General features: G+C 37.0%; 1 protein-coding gene across 3 annotated transcripts in view; it reads right to left on the reverse strand.

Annotated features, from left to right (window-relative positions):
* Window positions 1-16,901, reverse strand: part of ADGRB3 (adhesion G protein-coupled receptor B3) — a 529,081-nt gene that overhangs the window by 219,580 nt on the left and 292,600 nt on the right. For all 3 annotated transcript variants that reach the window (XM_087945171.1, XM_087945164.1, XM_026665231.2), the window contains one exon: window positions 15,096-15,139. In XM_087945171.1, the coding sequence (XP_087801297.1) occupies window positions 15,096-15,139 (44 nt within the window). The remainder of the gene's footprint in view (window positions 1-15,095; window positions 15,140-16,901) is intronic.

The raw sequence follows: 16,901 nt of genomic DNA on the forward strand, positions 1-16,901 counted from the left end.
GCTGTTAAGAGCCTCAGTGATGCAGTGGTTAGAGTGCAGTACTGCAAGCTACTTCTGCTGCAGCCAGCTGCCTGCAATTTGGCAGCTTGAATCTCATCAGGCTTCAAGGTTGTCTCAGCCTTCCATCCTTCCAAGGTGGGTAAAATGAGGAGCCAAATTGTTGGGGGCAATAGGCTGACTCTGTAAACCACTTAGAGAGGCCTGTAAAGCACTGTAAAGTGGTATATAAGTTAAGTGCTATTGCTAAGTGAGTTTTGCCTCATTTTATGAGCACAGTTGTTAAGTGGATCACTGCAGTTGGTAAGTTAGCAGCCCAAGTGTTAAGTGAATCTGGCTTCCCCATTCACTTTGCTTGTTAGAAGGTTGCAAAAGGTGATCATGTGACTTTGGGAACACTGCAGCCATCATAAATATCAATCAGTTGCCAAGCATCTGAATTTTGATCACGTGACCATGGGATGTTGCAATGGTTGTAAGTGGGAAAAATGATCATGTCCCCTTTTTCAGTGCTGTTGTAATTTCCAACATTGTCTAAACAAATAATTGTAAATCAAGGATTACCTGTATTCTGAGTTTTATTTGTGATTAGGCAGAAATTCTGGGAATTCATTGTGATTCATTCCATATTTGAAACAAAATATATTTTTCATTTCATGAACACCCCTAGGTTTAGCTTCTGCAAATCACAGTTAATTACACTTTGATTGAAAGTAGGAACTAACTTGTACACTGCTTGTGTAAAGCAGATCCCAGGGGACTCCTCTCTCTCTTTCAGCCTAGTAGATACAACCGTTGCCTTCAGTTCTGTTGCCTAGGCTCTCCCTTTAACATGGTTCAGAAAGTTGTGTTCTTTTTTTTTTTCTGGTTGTTGACATTGTTTGATTTCTGACCGGCTAAAATGAAATAACTGACCTGGACTGATTAAAAACAGTACTGAATGGTAGCATATATTAATTGCTGATAATTCTATTCTATTCTATTCTATTCTATTCTATTCTATTCTATTCTATTCTATTCTATTCTATTCTATTCTATTCTATTCTATTCTATTCTACTCTACTCTACTCTACTCTACTCTACTCTACTCTACTCTACTCTACTCCACTCTACTCCACTCTACTCCACTCTACTCTACTATTATACTAACTAATATATATATATATATCTTTGGTTATTTGGGTTTTCTCCCACGTAAGATTGGAAGTATCCATACTTCCAATCTTACGCGGAAAAAAACCCAAATAACAAAGATCCACATACAAATACCCTGAGAACTTCAGAAAACATTATATATATATATATATATATATATATATATATATATATATATATGTATATGTGTATATATATGTGTGTTTTCTGAGGTTCTGCGGTATTTATGTGGATCTTTGGTTATTCGGGTTTTCTCCGCGTAAGATTCAAAGTATCTAGCAGCGTTTGGCGAGGTCCCTCGCCATCTTCAGGCTGGTGCTTCGGCTTAGTGCCAGTGCAAGCAGCTTGCACTGCTTGCACTGGCACTAAGCCGAAAGCACCAGCCTGAAGATGGCGAGTGGGACCTCCAAACGCTGCCTAGATACTTTGAATCTTCGCGGAGAAACCCGAATAACAAAGATCCATATATATATATATATATATATATATATATATATATATATATATATATATATATATATATTCATTCATTCATTCATTCATTCATTCATCCATTCATATTCCAAATTGTTGGCAACTGGGAATATTATTCTATATTTTTAAGAATGGCAACAAAGGCCACATATCAATTATCTTCCTATCAATTTATAATCAATAAAATCTATACTGACATCTATATTGGAAATTGAGGCATTGATTGGATTCAGAAAATATCCTAGCAAAGGAACGCTTATTAGAGTGGGTGGACAATATATTTCCCAATATCTGCTTTATATGTAGCAAGTATTTTTGTAATTAAGCCTTAGATCCCACTTCCATAAATCAATGAGCTTTGTTATCTGCTCTTGAATTTTGAGGAAGACCTTTTCCAAACCTAACATAAGATAGGAAGCAAAGAGATACAAAATATATATTTTCAATTTCATGATAATTATTGCCATCTTCACTTTTTATGAGTACTCTGTCTTCGTTAGTTTAACAGGTGTTCTGTGTTTAATTCACCATAGAATTTGGGAATGGATGTAAGTTTAAAGAGTTGCAGATGCCCATTTTGTAATTGTGTTGCTTTGCTTCATGAAACAGAAAATGAGAACTGTGATGGACATTAAAACTATCCAGTGAGAACTGAATAGATTGTTTCAGTTCTCCTTTACTGAAGACACATTTTAAAACAAAGATATCAAGAAAAAAAATAGCAGTCGAAACATTTCCAATACTCCAAGCTTGTACTTGTCCTGCTCATTTTCTTCCTTGATTAAAGGCAGACAGTTCTTCTCATGAGATATGCTGACTGCAACTGGGCTCATAGGGAGCTCTCAAATTGGCAGCAGAAATGCCACTTCTGCAGAAACAACACTTCATATCTCTATAGCAACAGAGTTATAGCATCTTTCTCCCAAAAACAGGCTGGATTCAGACTTACTTCTACTTTAATTGAAATTAATAATAACTTAAATCTTGTTGGTTTCAATGGGCTGAATTTAAAACAGATTAAATCTAGAGTCAACCCAATATGTCCTATTACCTTGGTCTCAGTGGTGGGATTCAATTTTTTTTACTACCAGTTCTGTGGGCATGGCTTGGTGGGCATGGCAGGGGAAGGATACTGTAAAATCTCCAGTCAGAGGTGGGATTTGCCAGTTCTCCGAACTACTCAAAATTTCTGCTACCGGTTCTGTAGAACCGGTCTGAACCTGCTGAATACCACCTCTGCTTGGTCTGGAGAAAAGGATACTGTCTATTCCTTGTAGCATAAATTTTCTGGTTCTTGATCTGGTTTATTTGCCTCTGATAAATACTTTAGTGACAAAGACATAAAGATTATGTTTTTTAAATACCATGAAGATAACATATGTATGCTGAGGTTTGGAGAACAACACCAAAGGATGGTAAGTTTATAAACATTCACGTTCAACTGAATTAGATTTCTTGATTGAGCAAAATACCTGAAGAGCTTTTAGGGAAACATGTCAGTTGCTGGTCTCAATTGTGGTCTCTAAACAAGGACTACCTGTATATATATATAGCCAGGGAGATTTGTTATTGCTGGTAGAATAATGTTACAGAATTATAGATTATCCTAGATGGGTTCACAATTCTGAGATCTTTCTAGACTCACAGCTCCTGCTAGAATAGTAGCTAGAGGAGTTAGAGGAGGCTTTGCCAGTTGCAATAGGTACATTAACTACAACTCCACTTGGTACAGAAGGATCTACCTATTTCATGCCCTCATGGACCCAGAGTATTTACAGGGTGTGCTGCTCTAACTAGAATCATGGATATAAGTAATAATAAATAGAGGTAGATCTTCACTTATTGGTCATTTGGCATCTTTTCAAAGTTACAAAGGCAACTGGACATTTTCCCCCTTGAAAACATTTCACTTCTCATCCAAGAAGCTTCATGGAATAAAAATGTTTTCAAGGAACAAATCACAGTAAAGTGACATTTCAAGTACTTAGCAACTGGCCCACATTGACATATATTTGCAGTATCCCTCAGTCACGGGACCATGATTTAAATTTCTGTCAAAACCCAGCATTTACTTCTAGTTTTCAGCAATCCCCTTTTCCCCCATTGCAAACAATTGATTCACTTAACGTATGCAGAGACATTCAAGACCACGGATTCATTTAATGATCACACTTATTTACTTAATAACCACCACAAAAATAAATTTGTAAAATCTAGTCAATCTTGTGATAACCTGTCTGATGACTGCATGACTTATGACCGTAATGGGCAGTTTCCATTACAGTCATAAGTCAAGGACTATCTGTAAACAAATAAACAATTAAATGTAATAAACAAACATAAATGCACAGAGTAGAAACTCTTCGTTTCCTGTCCTTTATAGACTCTAAAAGGAATGTTTAAAAGGAATGCTCTGAACACATTATGCAGTTTTAGCAGTGAGGTAAAAATGCAAAAAGGAAGAATTTTCTTTTCAATTCTATTCCAGGGTTTATCACTACTTCACAAAGCTTTTTACATTTTCTATTGATTCCTTGTGATCCACACTGAAAATTTAGATATTGCAATAATCCTCAGAGGAAATAAAACACTGCATGTCTTAAACAAGTACAATAAAATGAAAGAGAGGAAATGGGTGCCAGAAAGAAATAATCAGCGGTACAATAGAAAACCTTTTATTTAATTAATTAATAATGTAATAGTATTGTAAGGTGTATTTTAAAAAGCAAATTCTATGATCTTTCATGTTAAAGATGCTTAGACTTATCTAACTATGATAAGGACCATGTTTCAATCTATCAAGCAGCATAGCACACAAATAGAAAAATGCATCAAATTATTTAACAGTGCTCAGCATTGCCACAGGGTCTAAATAAACCTTTAACGTCTTTTTTTAAAAATTAATTTTCCAAGTGAACAGAATTGAGCATATGTGTATTTTACTCCTGAGCTCTCGGTTTATTTTCTTTTGACAGCATCAGCTGTTTTTGAGTAATAAAATTCTATGCAATTCGTGATACTTCCTTTTCTTTCAACAGATTTACTTCCACATAGAAACAGTTTTTTTAAATAGGTAGTTTTTCAAAAAAATAAATAAATGAACTAGACCCAGTAGAAATTAAGGATGCGGATGTTTTCATAATAAGAACTGTTTCTACACAAACCCTTTATGAATCCAATCTGTGATTTCAAAATATTATGTTCATTATATGTATGGTATATATACCACTGAATCCCCACAATTTAGCTGTTCATTGTCACAGTTTGTCAAATATCCATTCAAAAAAAGTATGGAAGCAAAAGACCATATCTCTTTTACTGGGGAGTATTTTTATAATTACAAAGCTACCTTGGTACTCAACTGCTTCATAACTTATCAAATGTAGTACTGAATAGAATAGAGTGGAGTAGAATAGAATAGAATAACAGAGTTGGAAGGGACCTTGGAGGTCATCTAGTCCAACCCCCTGCTTAGGCAGGAAACTCTACACCACTCCATGAATTCTGACGTGAAAATGTTGTCCCAGTACTCATTATTTGTTTGCTACTCGACACACTGCAATAGGAAGAAGGGGGGACAGCTGTGGCAAATAGAGAGGAAACCAGCCATGGTAGGAAGTTGGCTGCAAAAAGAAATCGGGGATGCCCACAAAGGGTAGACAGGAAGTCAGCCATGCTGGAAAGGTCACTGACATAGGAAAAAGGACAGACAGGAAGACTTTCCTAGTCAAAACAAAGGGTCACATAGTAAGTCATGTGGTTTGTTTGGTACTCATCATTTTTAGTACTTGTTGTGCCTCCTGGAACCAATTAACGAGTATTGAGGTACCACTGTACTTCACAGTATAGACTAAATTTACCTAGAGTGAATTATTATAATTTGTTGTATTCATTAAAAATAAAAAAAGAAATAAAGTACCTTCCAAGAAATTAACTCCCTGTACTTCATAGAGACTTGCTCTGTTCTCTCTGATATTGCCAATATCGCAAGGAGCCCATTTCACCGTGCAGAAATATAGCTTTGCATACCCTAGGCATGCATAAAAGCAGATTGAAATCAAGCTTAAGACCAACTTCATTTGTTTCCAATATAAAATATAATTTGTTGTTACATACAAAATGGCTAAATATGATTTGAGGTAATCTAATAAACCCAAATAACAAACTATAGCTAATTATCAATTGTGCTTTGATAACCATGTGCCTGTCTGTATTTTGCTGGGATGGGAAGGCAAGATCAAGATCTTTTATTTGGACACGTTGATATTAGTCCTATGTTAAACATATTTGTTACTGAACATGATACTTCGTGATTAGATCAGACCACATGGAAGATTAATTATAATTCCAAGGAACAAACTATATGTTTCTATTAGTGTTTTCTTCTTGGATTAACTGAATATTAGGGGCAACTGTGTGCAGGGACAAGTGAGTGAATCCTTCTTTCCTGAAATGAGTCTCTCCTAGCCTTTCAAAAAAAAAAAAAAAACCTCTCCTGACCAAAAGTGGAATCATACTACTGACTTCTTGCTAACTTCACTGTAGAAATGACCAGGCTGAGCCTGAGGGAGGGCATCATCAGTCCTGAGTCCCTTTGCATTCACAAGAGATCTAAGTCCAGCCCACCTTGAATTCCTTTGAGTCTTACCTACTGCCAAATTGCTTTGACTGTTAGTTGTTCAGAGAGCTTAAACTCGCAATAAATAAATATTTATATCCATTCGAACTGCCTGGATCTTCTGATTTCCCTGGTGCCTGATGTTCACATAGTTCATACAAATCAGAGCAGTATGGACACTGCTAAAATAGGGCATTATAAAAGTAAATAATTATTGTTAGAAATAGTCATTGTCTAAGTATTGATTGGTTGTCTTCTATTTATACCTGATTTAGTTTACACACAAAAAAAACCTTTTCCATTTTTCATTCATACTTCGTATTAAAGTTGTGCCAAGCAGCAACAAAACTGGTTCTATTTACTAATGGTAAGTTAATATGATTCTGCTTTCAGGAGATGGTAGCTGAGTCTTTAAGCTTCTTCTCCTTCTCCTCCTTCTTCTGAATGCTCTGCAGGCTCATCAAAAACTGTTTAGAATGATTCTGCCAGCAGTATGCTGACAGAGACAAATCTGCCTTGGACCAGAAGGTGCAATATGCTAAATGAAACTTACACTGCTCCAGCTATTAAGAAGGAGAAAAAAAATCAACCATACCCAATAGTCTTTTTCTTAGAAATTCAATTCTGAGAGAATACAAAGGTGTACTTTCTTTTCCCTCTCTCTCTTTCTATACATTTCTTCCTAGTATTTTCAAATCAACTTAATGTTTATCCTTTGGTTGTGACAGGATTTGACCAACTGACTCAAAGTCACTCGGCCAGCTTTCATGCCTAAAGTGGGACAAGTGTTCACAGTATCCCAGTTTCTAGCCTGGTGCCTTAACCACAAGGTGAAACTGGCTCTTATGTTCCCAAATATATACAGTATTTCTGTATATATTCTGCTAAAAGTTAGAATCCACTCTCAGGATAAACAACACATTAGCCCAATGATTCAGGGCAGAACTAGCATGTGATGTTTGACACAGGATTAACAAAAGAAAATAAAAATTCTTATAGAAGAAGAGTCTTGCTGTTCCCCAAAGGTGCTTTTCAAAAGGCGACTGGACTTCCTTGTTGTTGTTTTTTTTGAAATATTTCACTTCTCATCCAAAAACCTTCTTCAGTTCTGCTTTTTGGATGAGAAGAAAGAAAGCCCAGTTGTCTTTTGAAAAGCCCCCTTGGTACAACCCTGACATGGATTATTGAGAATTTCTATAGATAGGAGTCTTTCTGGGTCAACCTAATGGCCATTTACTCCAGTCTTCTATGTTCTACAAAGACTACGGATACATTCAGGAAGTAACAAACATAGAAGACTGAAGAATGGTATCTTGCTTTCTAGCATTTGGTATTTAATGATAGGAGACTATCTAGGTCCCTTTTCAAGCTGTCATTGGATGGCATATTCAAAAGTTCACTATTTTTGTTTAAAGGAGTTCCTTTAATTGATCCTGAATCTGCCCATTTTTATTTTCAGCAAATGATTCCATATCCTAACGCTGTGATGAAGGTTGAAAACTTATCTCTAACCATATTTCCATACCAAATGAATTCTAGGACAGCTTTTCCCATAACTGGCATCACTGAAAACAGGTTATGTTTGTTATAACTTTAAGTCTCATTTCCAGAACTTCTTTCAGTTTTTTTATTGCATTTATTTGCCACTTTTTCCCTGGAAACTCAAGATGATGTACATTACAGTCTCTTAATTTGACCTCCATAGCATAATTTTGTGGTTGGTCATTCTGAGTGCAAAAGATAAGATTTATTATTAAGGTAATTAATTGATCTATGTCCAAGTCCAATATTTTAATTGCTACACTATACTGGCTCCCAAATTATAATTTTTAATGCCAGGAAAGGAAAATTATTAAAGACAGAGAACACAATCATATTAACTATTTTTTATTGACAGACAATTCTGGAAAAATTATATCCATTGGGCTGTGAAGACTTGAAAGTGACTAACCTAGTAACATAACAACACACTAAAATAAAATCAAATTTATTTTAACCATTTTGAAGGGGAAAGTTGGCATCAGCATGCTGCTAAAAATCCACATGATGGCCCAAAGTTGCGCACTCCAAATCTAGACTAAAAACTAAGACAGATCTAGTGAAATGCTATAATACAAACAGCAGGACAGTACATGCCGTGTGCATGCCATTTTTATAGGTACAAATTGGTGTTGTTACATAACTGTTTGGGTCACTTCTCAATTCATTTTCTCTGGGTGACTCCAGTTTCTGTTTATCGGTTGAAAAATTCTTCCTTTCTTTTTTTAACACCATAGTCAGAGGCACAAAGTGCAGGGACACAACCCGCACCAATAATTAGATTAGGTGTTATTGTTACTCTGCTTGTTTTGCCATGCAGAGGATAACTTTAGAACTTTCTTTATTGTTCATTTTCTTCAGAAATTTATTTATATATTTGCTTGCTTGCTTGGTTACTTATTTGCTTATTTAGTCAAGATTAAAACTGCCCAACTTCCCCACAGAGGGACCCTGGGAGGCATACATATCAAATACTAAAACATAAAAACAATATTTAAAATTGAACAAGAGCCAGATTAATGTTAAAATTAAAAGGTGTAAGAGGGCTTACTGGGTGCTAACCAGCCCTATGGCTGCGTACTCCTCTGGCAGTGGCAAGAAGGACTGCAGAGCCAAGTTTCCATCCCTTTCTGAAAGGCCAGGAGAGCAGAGGTGGTATTCAGCAGGTTCTGACCAGTTCTGGAGAACCGGTAGCGGAAATTTTGAATAGTTCGGAGAACCGGCAAATACCACCTCTGACTGGAGATTTTACAGTGTGCTTCCCCTGCCACGCCCACCAAGCCACGCCCACAGTACTGTAGTAAATTTTTTTAAATCCCACCAGTGCAGGAGAGAGGGGGTGTTAAGATATTATGATTTAAAAACTGACCAGCAGTGAATAGCTGCCAGATGTAGGCTGATGTAACAAGAGTGATTCAGCATATCATGAGTATTTCCCTTTAAGACTGGAGATTAAAGATTCCTTTAAGAGGTGTGTATATAATAGGCAGCCATTAGAGGGGGTGGTTCTCTTTCCTTGTGACCAGTATTCAGTGCAGAAGTTCTCTGTGTGTTAAGAAGAAGAAAGCTTGCTTGTGAAGGTATTTTGCCTACCATGTGTATTGTCTATATATACCGATTTATCGGCGTATAACACGCACTTTTTCCCCCTGAAAATAGGGGGCAAATGATGTATGCGTGTTATACGCCGATATAATGTTAAGAAGCCTTCGGTGAATGCTGCTGGGATCGGGGATCAAGGACACAAATGAAAGAAGGGGAGGGAGGAAGCAACTGAAGCCTGTCCTTCTCTCTGGGTCAGCTCTCTCAGTCGCTCTCTCGCTCCTCCACCAGCACAGGAAGAAACTGCTTCAAAGAAGCGGGGGGCTTTTCCTGTCGCCGCAGCTTCCCTGAAGCACCCGTTTCTCCCCCACCCCCACCCCGTCCGCCCGCCCGCCCGCCCGCAGTGCTCCGTTCTGCCTGCCTGCCTGCCTTCGTTAATGGTTGAATCGGAACAGCTTCGGCTGAGTAAAAGAGGCGAATAGTTATTATTCTCAGCCGAAGCTGCTCCCAAACAACCAGAAACTAAGGCAGGCAGGCAGGCAGGCAGAATGGGACACTGTGGATTGAAGCAGCGGGTGTGGAGTGGGGGTGAAACGGGCGCTCGGAATAGCTGCGGCGACAGGAAAAGCCCCGCCCCGCTTCTTTGAAGCAGTTTCTTCCTTGGATGGTGGAGCAGTGAGAGAGCGAAGCCTCCTTCTCTTCTCTTCCCCCGGTCCTTGCAAAAATTTTCTGCTTGAAACCGGTCCCTGGTACAAAAAGGTTGGGGACCACTGATTTACCTTATAAGTGGTAATAATATTAATAAAAAAAAAGTTCTGAGCTACCCTTATTTTGCTTCAAAGTTTTTATTTAGAAATTTAATTTTTTTCCTGAAATTTCCCTCTTAAAATGAAGATGCGTGTTATACGCCTGTGCGTGTTATACGCCGATAAATACGGTAACTGTAGTATATAAATCACTGTTAATATCTACATCTCTGTGTGCTGTGTTTTACACCTGGGTTGTCTCATAAAGGTAGTCACGCTGCAAATGCTCTGATGGAGGGCAGGGGGGGCTGGAGACGTAATGTTCCATAGGGACAAACATGTGTCCTTGACTTACGACCACAATTGAGGCCACATTTTCTGTTGTTAAGTGAGACATTTGTTAAGTGAGTTTTCCTGCATTTTATAACTTTTCTTGCCACAGTTGTTAAGTGAATCACTGCAGTCGATAAGTCAGTAACCTGGTTGTTAAGTGAATCTGGCTTCCCCATTGACTTTGATTGCCAGAAGGTCGCAAAAGGGGATCACATGACCCCCGGGACGTAACCTGACAAAGCATGGCAAGAACAGTGTACGGGCCCATGGGATTCAAATATTTTTACCACCAATTCGGTGGGCATGGCTTGGTAGGCATGCTTTGCGTGCATGCACACATTTTGAGTGCACACGCATGCCAAACGTGGACTTTGCGCAGGTGCAGAGGTGTTCTAACTCGCCCCCTGCAAGCCTGCACTCTCCAGGTCACTTCAGCAGCTGCCACGCGGCACTCTTCTGTGCCACGCAAAGCAGCTGTACTTCAAATTCAGAGGATAAAGGTGAGTATGGGAGCCCAGGCGGGCGGGTGGGCCCAACAGCAGAGTGGCAGAGAGAACCGGTTTGGTCTTCGCTGCTCATCGCTGCTACCGGCTCGGCAAAACTGGGCCGAACCAGTAGAATACCACCACTGTACGGGCCACCATAACTAAAATAGCGGAAGTATAATGATGGCATGGTGGCAAAGATGAAAATGAGAGCAGACAAGAAGGTAATGATTCCCACCACAAAAGAACTGTAGTTATGGCTGTGTGTGTGTACTGTACGGCTCAAAAGGCAATCAGCAACAGCTGGAGAAACTGCTTCATAAGCAGCAAACTGCTGTTCATTTCTGTTCCTTTGCATGTTACTACAGCAATGTGAATATAAGATAGGGAATACTGCTTCATTCTAACATCTAATTCACTAAGAGCTAGAATCTGATTGGCCACAGGGCAAGCCTACTTCATGCTTTCAGATCTTTTTGAAAAAAAATTCCCTTCTCGTTTAAATTATGCAGATTTTGTCAGTGAAGATGCCAAGTTCACAGGGACTCTCACTACTTTATCCTCAAAATGTCTTGCAAAGTTGTCATTGTGAGCCTCTAGTGGTTCTAATGTATTCTGAGACTGAGATCTGTTCGTTTCTTCATTGATCTGAAGTTTCACTGAAGATGTAATGAGGATGGAAAAACATAACTTTACTGCTGTCGCTGTCTTAAAAAAGAAAGGAAAAAAAAGGACAATCTTCTTCCACTTACTTTTTACTCTGGTTGTTGAGTGATTTATAACAATGAACAGTCTTTCAATGTGATACGATGTAAATATGGCTGTTCAGCTGTATCACAAACTCTTTATGTTACAGCTGTTTAATTCAGGAACTTCTATACAAGAAGCAATTTATACTTTCTGCAATTTTTTGGAGAGAGCAATGAGTAAGCCAGAATTCTTACTAATAATATATTAAATCTATCTGCATTTGTACCCAATAGCTGCCCAGAACAAGATGTAATTTAACCAAACAAAAATGTTTTTGTTTTCAAGATATAAAGATAACCCAAGCTTATATAATTTTAAAGAGTGGTTCATAATTACAGTCTGCTATGTATGGAAAAGTCTGATGTTATATAGAATAGAATTTAAACTTATCTATGGGTGATGGAATCCAAGAAAAATATCTGAATAGCACAATGTTGCATGTTGTATTTCAACATGTGTATGTGTATTTAAATTTTTAGTTTTTATACAATGTATATAATGTTTTATTGTACACTGCCCAGAGTCCTGCCACCTTATGCTAGCTTGTGCTTCCCTGCTATGCCGTGACAGACTGCCATGAATTGTGGGGAAGGGGAATGAAGGCTGGGATGCTTGGGAATACGAAAGTAAGTGATGTATCTCCTTGAAATGCTGCCTCAAGGTCACCCAGCTGGAAGAAGAAGGGAGCCGCATGCCAAACTGTGCTTGGACTGACTGTTATGAAAGCATCTTGTGTGAACCTGATTGGTTACACTGAGGTGGGCAATGGGAGATAGTTAAGGGAGGGAAAAGTAGAACTTAGGAGTTTTGGCGCACGATTCTCAGTTCTGGCTTTGCAATACTGAAATGTACTTGACCTCTAATAAACTATAGCTTTCTCAACAAATGGAGCCAAGGATCATTTCTATTCAGAGACTTAAGTTATGGCAGGTTCGACAATGTGGAATATAAATAAATGAAAGTAAAATAGATATCCTCCCATTCCAGTACATTGGGAACTTTTACTATAATTTAAGATCTACAGTGTTCGAATACAGATTCTGTTAGATAATCAAATAGATTAAAATACTCATTCATGAAATCATTGCAGAGGAAAAATGGTAAAGAAACATAAACAAGTTTTGCTAAGATTATTTCCCTACATTCACAAATTTATTGAAAAAGCAGCAGCAAGATGTGATGGAAGAAAAAGGATCCTTATCTGACCTCTTGTAGGTGATCTGCTTAACTCTAAGACAGTAGAAAAAATGAACTGCTTCAGCAACCTGCAGTGGTGGTAGTCATGTTGTAAATTACAGGCGCATAACAAATGGTAGCATCCATCTTTTCTGATCCCACATACTATAGTCTCTGATGACTAATGCCTCTCCCATTGGGTTGTTTCTATTATTGGAAATCTTTAGGCAGCTTTAGGAACAGCCATTTAAACTACCATTGAAATATTTCACTGTACCTGAGATTTGAAGTACTTTCCTGCCATAAGTCATTTTTGAGGATTCCTAAAAATGTATTACTGACAAATGCATCCTTCCTCTGCAATATGGTAGAAAAAGAATGAAATATGAAAGGAAACCAGGTGCAATGGCACTGACATGAATAATACACTTATAACAGAGACTTATCTCGATGAACACAATCTTTCTGTTAAACTAGGATAGATCTATACAGTGATGTCTAACCATATTCTGTCAGGGGTCCCCAAACGTGGCAACTTTAAGACTTGTGGACTTCAATTTCCAGAATTCCTCAGCCAGCTATGCATCTGAAAGTTGCCAAGTTTGAAGACCTCTGTTCTATGCCTTGGGAATCACTGATGTTGCCTTAAATAGTGATGAGTGCTGTGGAACAATTACAGTAATCATTATAAAACATGTGCAAAAAGATTCAAATGTTTTTTCAATGTTCACAGCTTTTAGCACAATTAAACTGGCGGGATGCAATCATTTCTGACACAGAAATGTTTACCTGCACAAAGGAAAATAACAGTGCATAAATGCTATTTTTGTTCAAGCTCATTCTTTCTCTTAAAATCTACTTCACACTGATTCTTTTACACTTGTAAGTTTGTCACTGGAATACAGAGAACCCATATTTTGAATAACTGATAATGGGAAAAGAGAAGTCTCTAAAATACAAGCATAATTATGTTCAGTCCCATATGTCAGAGATACCTTAAGAAATGCTTACAAATAATTTGTTGTATAATGTGATGAATAAGTATGTGTTTAATTGTACTTTGTAAAAAACTTCAGAAAGTAACTGAAGAATCCCTCTTTATTTCATTTTAAGAGTTATTTTTAATCAAAACTATCCCCCCGAAAGAGGTTTGCAAGAATAATGATTTTAGGGTTTGGGTTTTTTTGTACACTGCAGAGTCGCCTGGGCGGCTATATACAGTAAATTAGGTAGGTAGATAAGTAGATAAGTAAATAGGTAGATGATAGACGATAGATAGATAGATAGATAGATAGATAGATAGATAGATAGATAGATAGATAGATAGATAGATAGATAAAAATGGTTCAACAAAGCAATAGGAAGACTAAGGGTACCTATAATTCAAGGGACACAATCATATAATCTTTGCTCAGTTATTTAAAATGTATCCCCCAATGTTAATCTTCTTATAGTACAAACTTGCATGTGCCTGACTGAAAACAATTGCTTTAATGGAGAATATTTTCAAAACAGTATGCATAACAATGCAAACTATGCTCAGTCAAAAGTATAGCCTACTATGTTCACTTGAATTACTCTATAATAAATGTACTTAGAAATATAGCCAAATAGACCTCATGAGGAAAACCTTGTACAATTGACTATATTTAATCATGCATGGTAGAAATACACATACATTTCCTTTATCGTATCAGGACAATTTCTTATCAATATAAATTTCATCGAGGGTTTTTTTTGAACAGTGACACAACTATCTTTGCTAGAATAATAGCTTTGAAATAATTAACTGGCTCCATTTCACCAAACACAATAAATAATACACAAACATATACACACACTTTGTATACACACACACACACACACATATCCTTTGTTGCCCAATAATTTGACAATGTACTCAGAATATGTTGCCTAGCGTGATCTCTTGCTATAATAGCACATACAAGCATTTAATCCTAGGAGTCATATTGGAATCATGTTTCTGTAACGATTTCCATGTCAGAGACCCTTGACTATAATAAGCTATTAACTAATCAATGCCAGAATGAAAGTGGGTGGATTGGTTAAACATCTGGTTTTCCAGTGCCAATATATAATGTAAAAACACGGTCTTGAAATTAGCACAGCACTATATCAGCATAATTATATACAGTACTTAAGTTCATGTTCAGCACACATTTCTGCATATGATAATCATGTCTTTTAATCTCTACCTAGATATTGATGTAATTTGGAAATATAAATCCCAAATAAGAGCAATAAACATTTGTTACTTACATTCTGGAGTCATCCCATAATGTGCAATAGGGATTCAATGTGCCCTGAAAAAGTGGGAGAATATCCATTAAAATGTATTCTTTACTCAGAGATGTATCATACATACATACATATGAACATATACAAACATACAAACATACATAATGTCATGCATTTTATATAAAAAAATTCTGAACTCTGTGATTTAAATGAGCATAAAAACTGGATTAGATTCCTAGTTCTGTGAATCCATTCACAATTATTCCAAGCTTCTCTTCATTCCAAAAGTTTACTTTGCACATGTTCACATATAATATAGTTTTGTTTTACTTTGTCTGAAGTTAGGATCATAAATCTTTGCTGAACCACTGCCATTCATCATGAGATCTATGAGGCTATCCTAATTTATCTTCTGCACATTGCTTCATAATTTACAAATAATCTTCTGACCAGTTGTCATATTTCAACTGCATTGCCATTTGAAGACTGCTTTCTTTTGTTCTATTGACTTTATTGCTTCATATGTTGTACTACAAACATATAATACTCAGTGAAAAATCAACTTCCACTTCCTCCTTTAAATGTTGGGTTAGGGTTAGGGTTAGGATTAGGGTTAGGATGGCCTTCTTCCAGATAGATTGAAGCAGCTTACTTTGCCACTATGAAGAAATCAGCTAAAAAAAAAAAAAAAAAACACTCTCCGGAAGCTATGTATAAACAACTTTATAGAGTGCTCCATTTATGACTGCAGTCCAGGTCAGTCTGATCTAGAATGCTGAAAACAAACATGAAAACACTTTGCCACTTTTTATACCCAATATACTCAAGTTGTCGAGACTTTTTTTTCCTATGCTTGCACTGGAAAGGCCACTATGACAAAACAGCATACGCACAAAAGCCAATCAGACTAACATTTTTAACAAGTTTTTCATTAGTTTATATGAAAACAAGACATGAACCCACAAGCAGGTCATTCTGACAATAGATAAACAGAGAGCAAGACAATTAGGGGTCTAAGCTAGAAATGTGTCTAACCAAATCTGACAGCATAGTATACTTTTTCCTAGTTTCACACTGAAAACTTTAAATAATAGCCTGCACTATTGAGATAAGATTGTTCTTTAAAAAACCAAACTGGAAAAAGAAATCATTTCCTTGCTGTGTTGGATCCAGGAAGATCCAATTACATATTGTCCATTTTAAAGGATGTATATAATTAAAATAATTTTCCTAATTATATGTACAAATGGGTGTATATGCCATCCATTAACTCACACAATATCTGAAATTGTGTATATTGTGATCAGAGTGAAATTGGGTGTATGTGTCAATATGCAGCAGATTATTGGCATGATCATATTTGATGATGCTATCATGTATTTAAGAAGAAATTCTTAAGATATTTCAATGTCTGTTTCAGTAGCATGCCAGAATGTTGCTACTTTGAATCTTATTTAAGGTGGCATTAACGCAAGCTATTTAGATATATAGTCCATTTACACTAGAAAGAATCATGGCCGGTTCTTGGAGACTAACTGGACAAGTCCCTACAGAAACTTTGCAGAAAAGCAAAGTTTTTCAGAAGTAGTTTCCCATTGTTTGCTTCCTAGGGCTGAGAGAAAGTGATTGACTCATGTTCACCCAGCTGGCTTTGTGCCTAAGGGGGGACTAGAAATCACACTCTCCCTATTTCTAACCTGATGCCTTAACCACTATACCAAACTGGCTCTAGAAAGATAATAATATCGCCTATTTTATAAGATACTTGTAGAAGTATTATCAAGCATCTCTTTGAGAATTCCTGTTAGTATATTATGGGATTAAGTA

Source organism: Notechis scutatus, chromosome 1, assembly GCF_049901735.1.
Source record: "Notechis scutatus isolate UNSWTSFEM ecotype Mainland chromosome 1, rNotScu1.2, whole genome shotgun sequence".
Classification (NCBI taxonomy): domain Eukaryota; kingdom Metazoa; phylum Chordata; class Lepidosauria; order Squamata; family Elapidae; genus Notechis; species Notechis scutatus.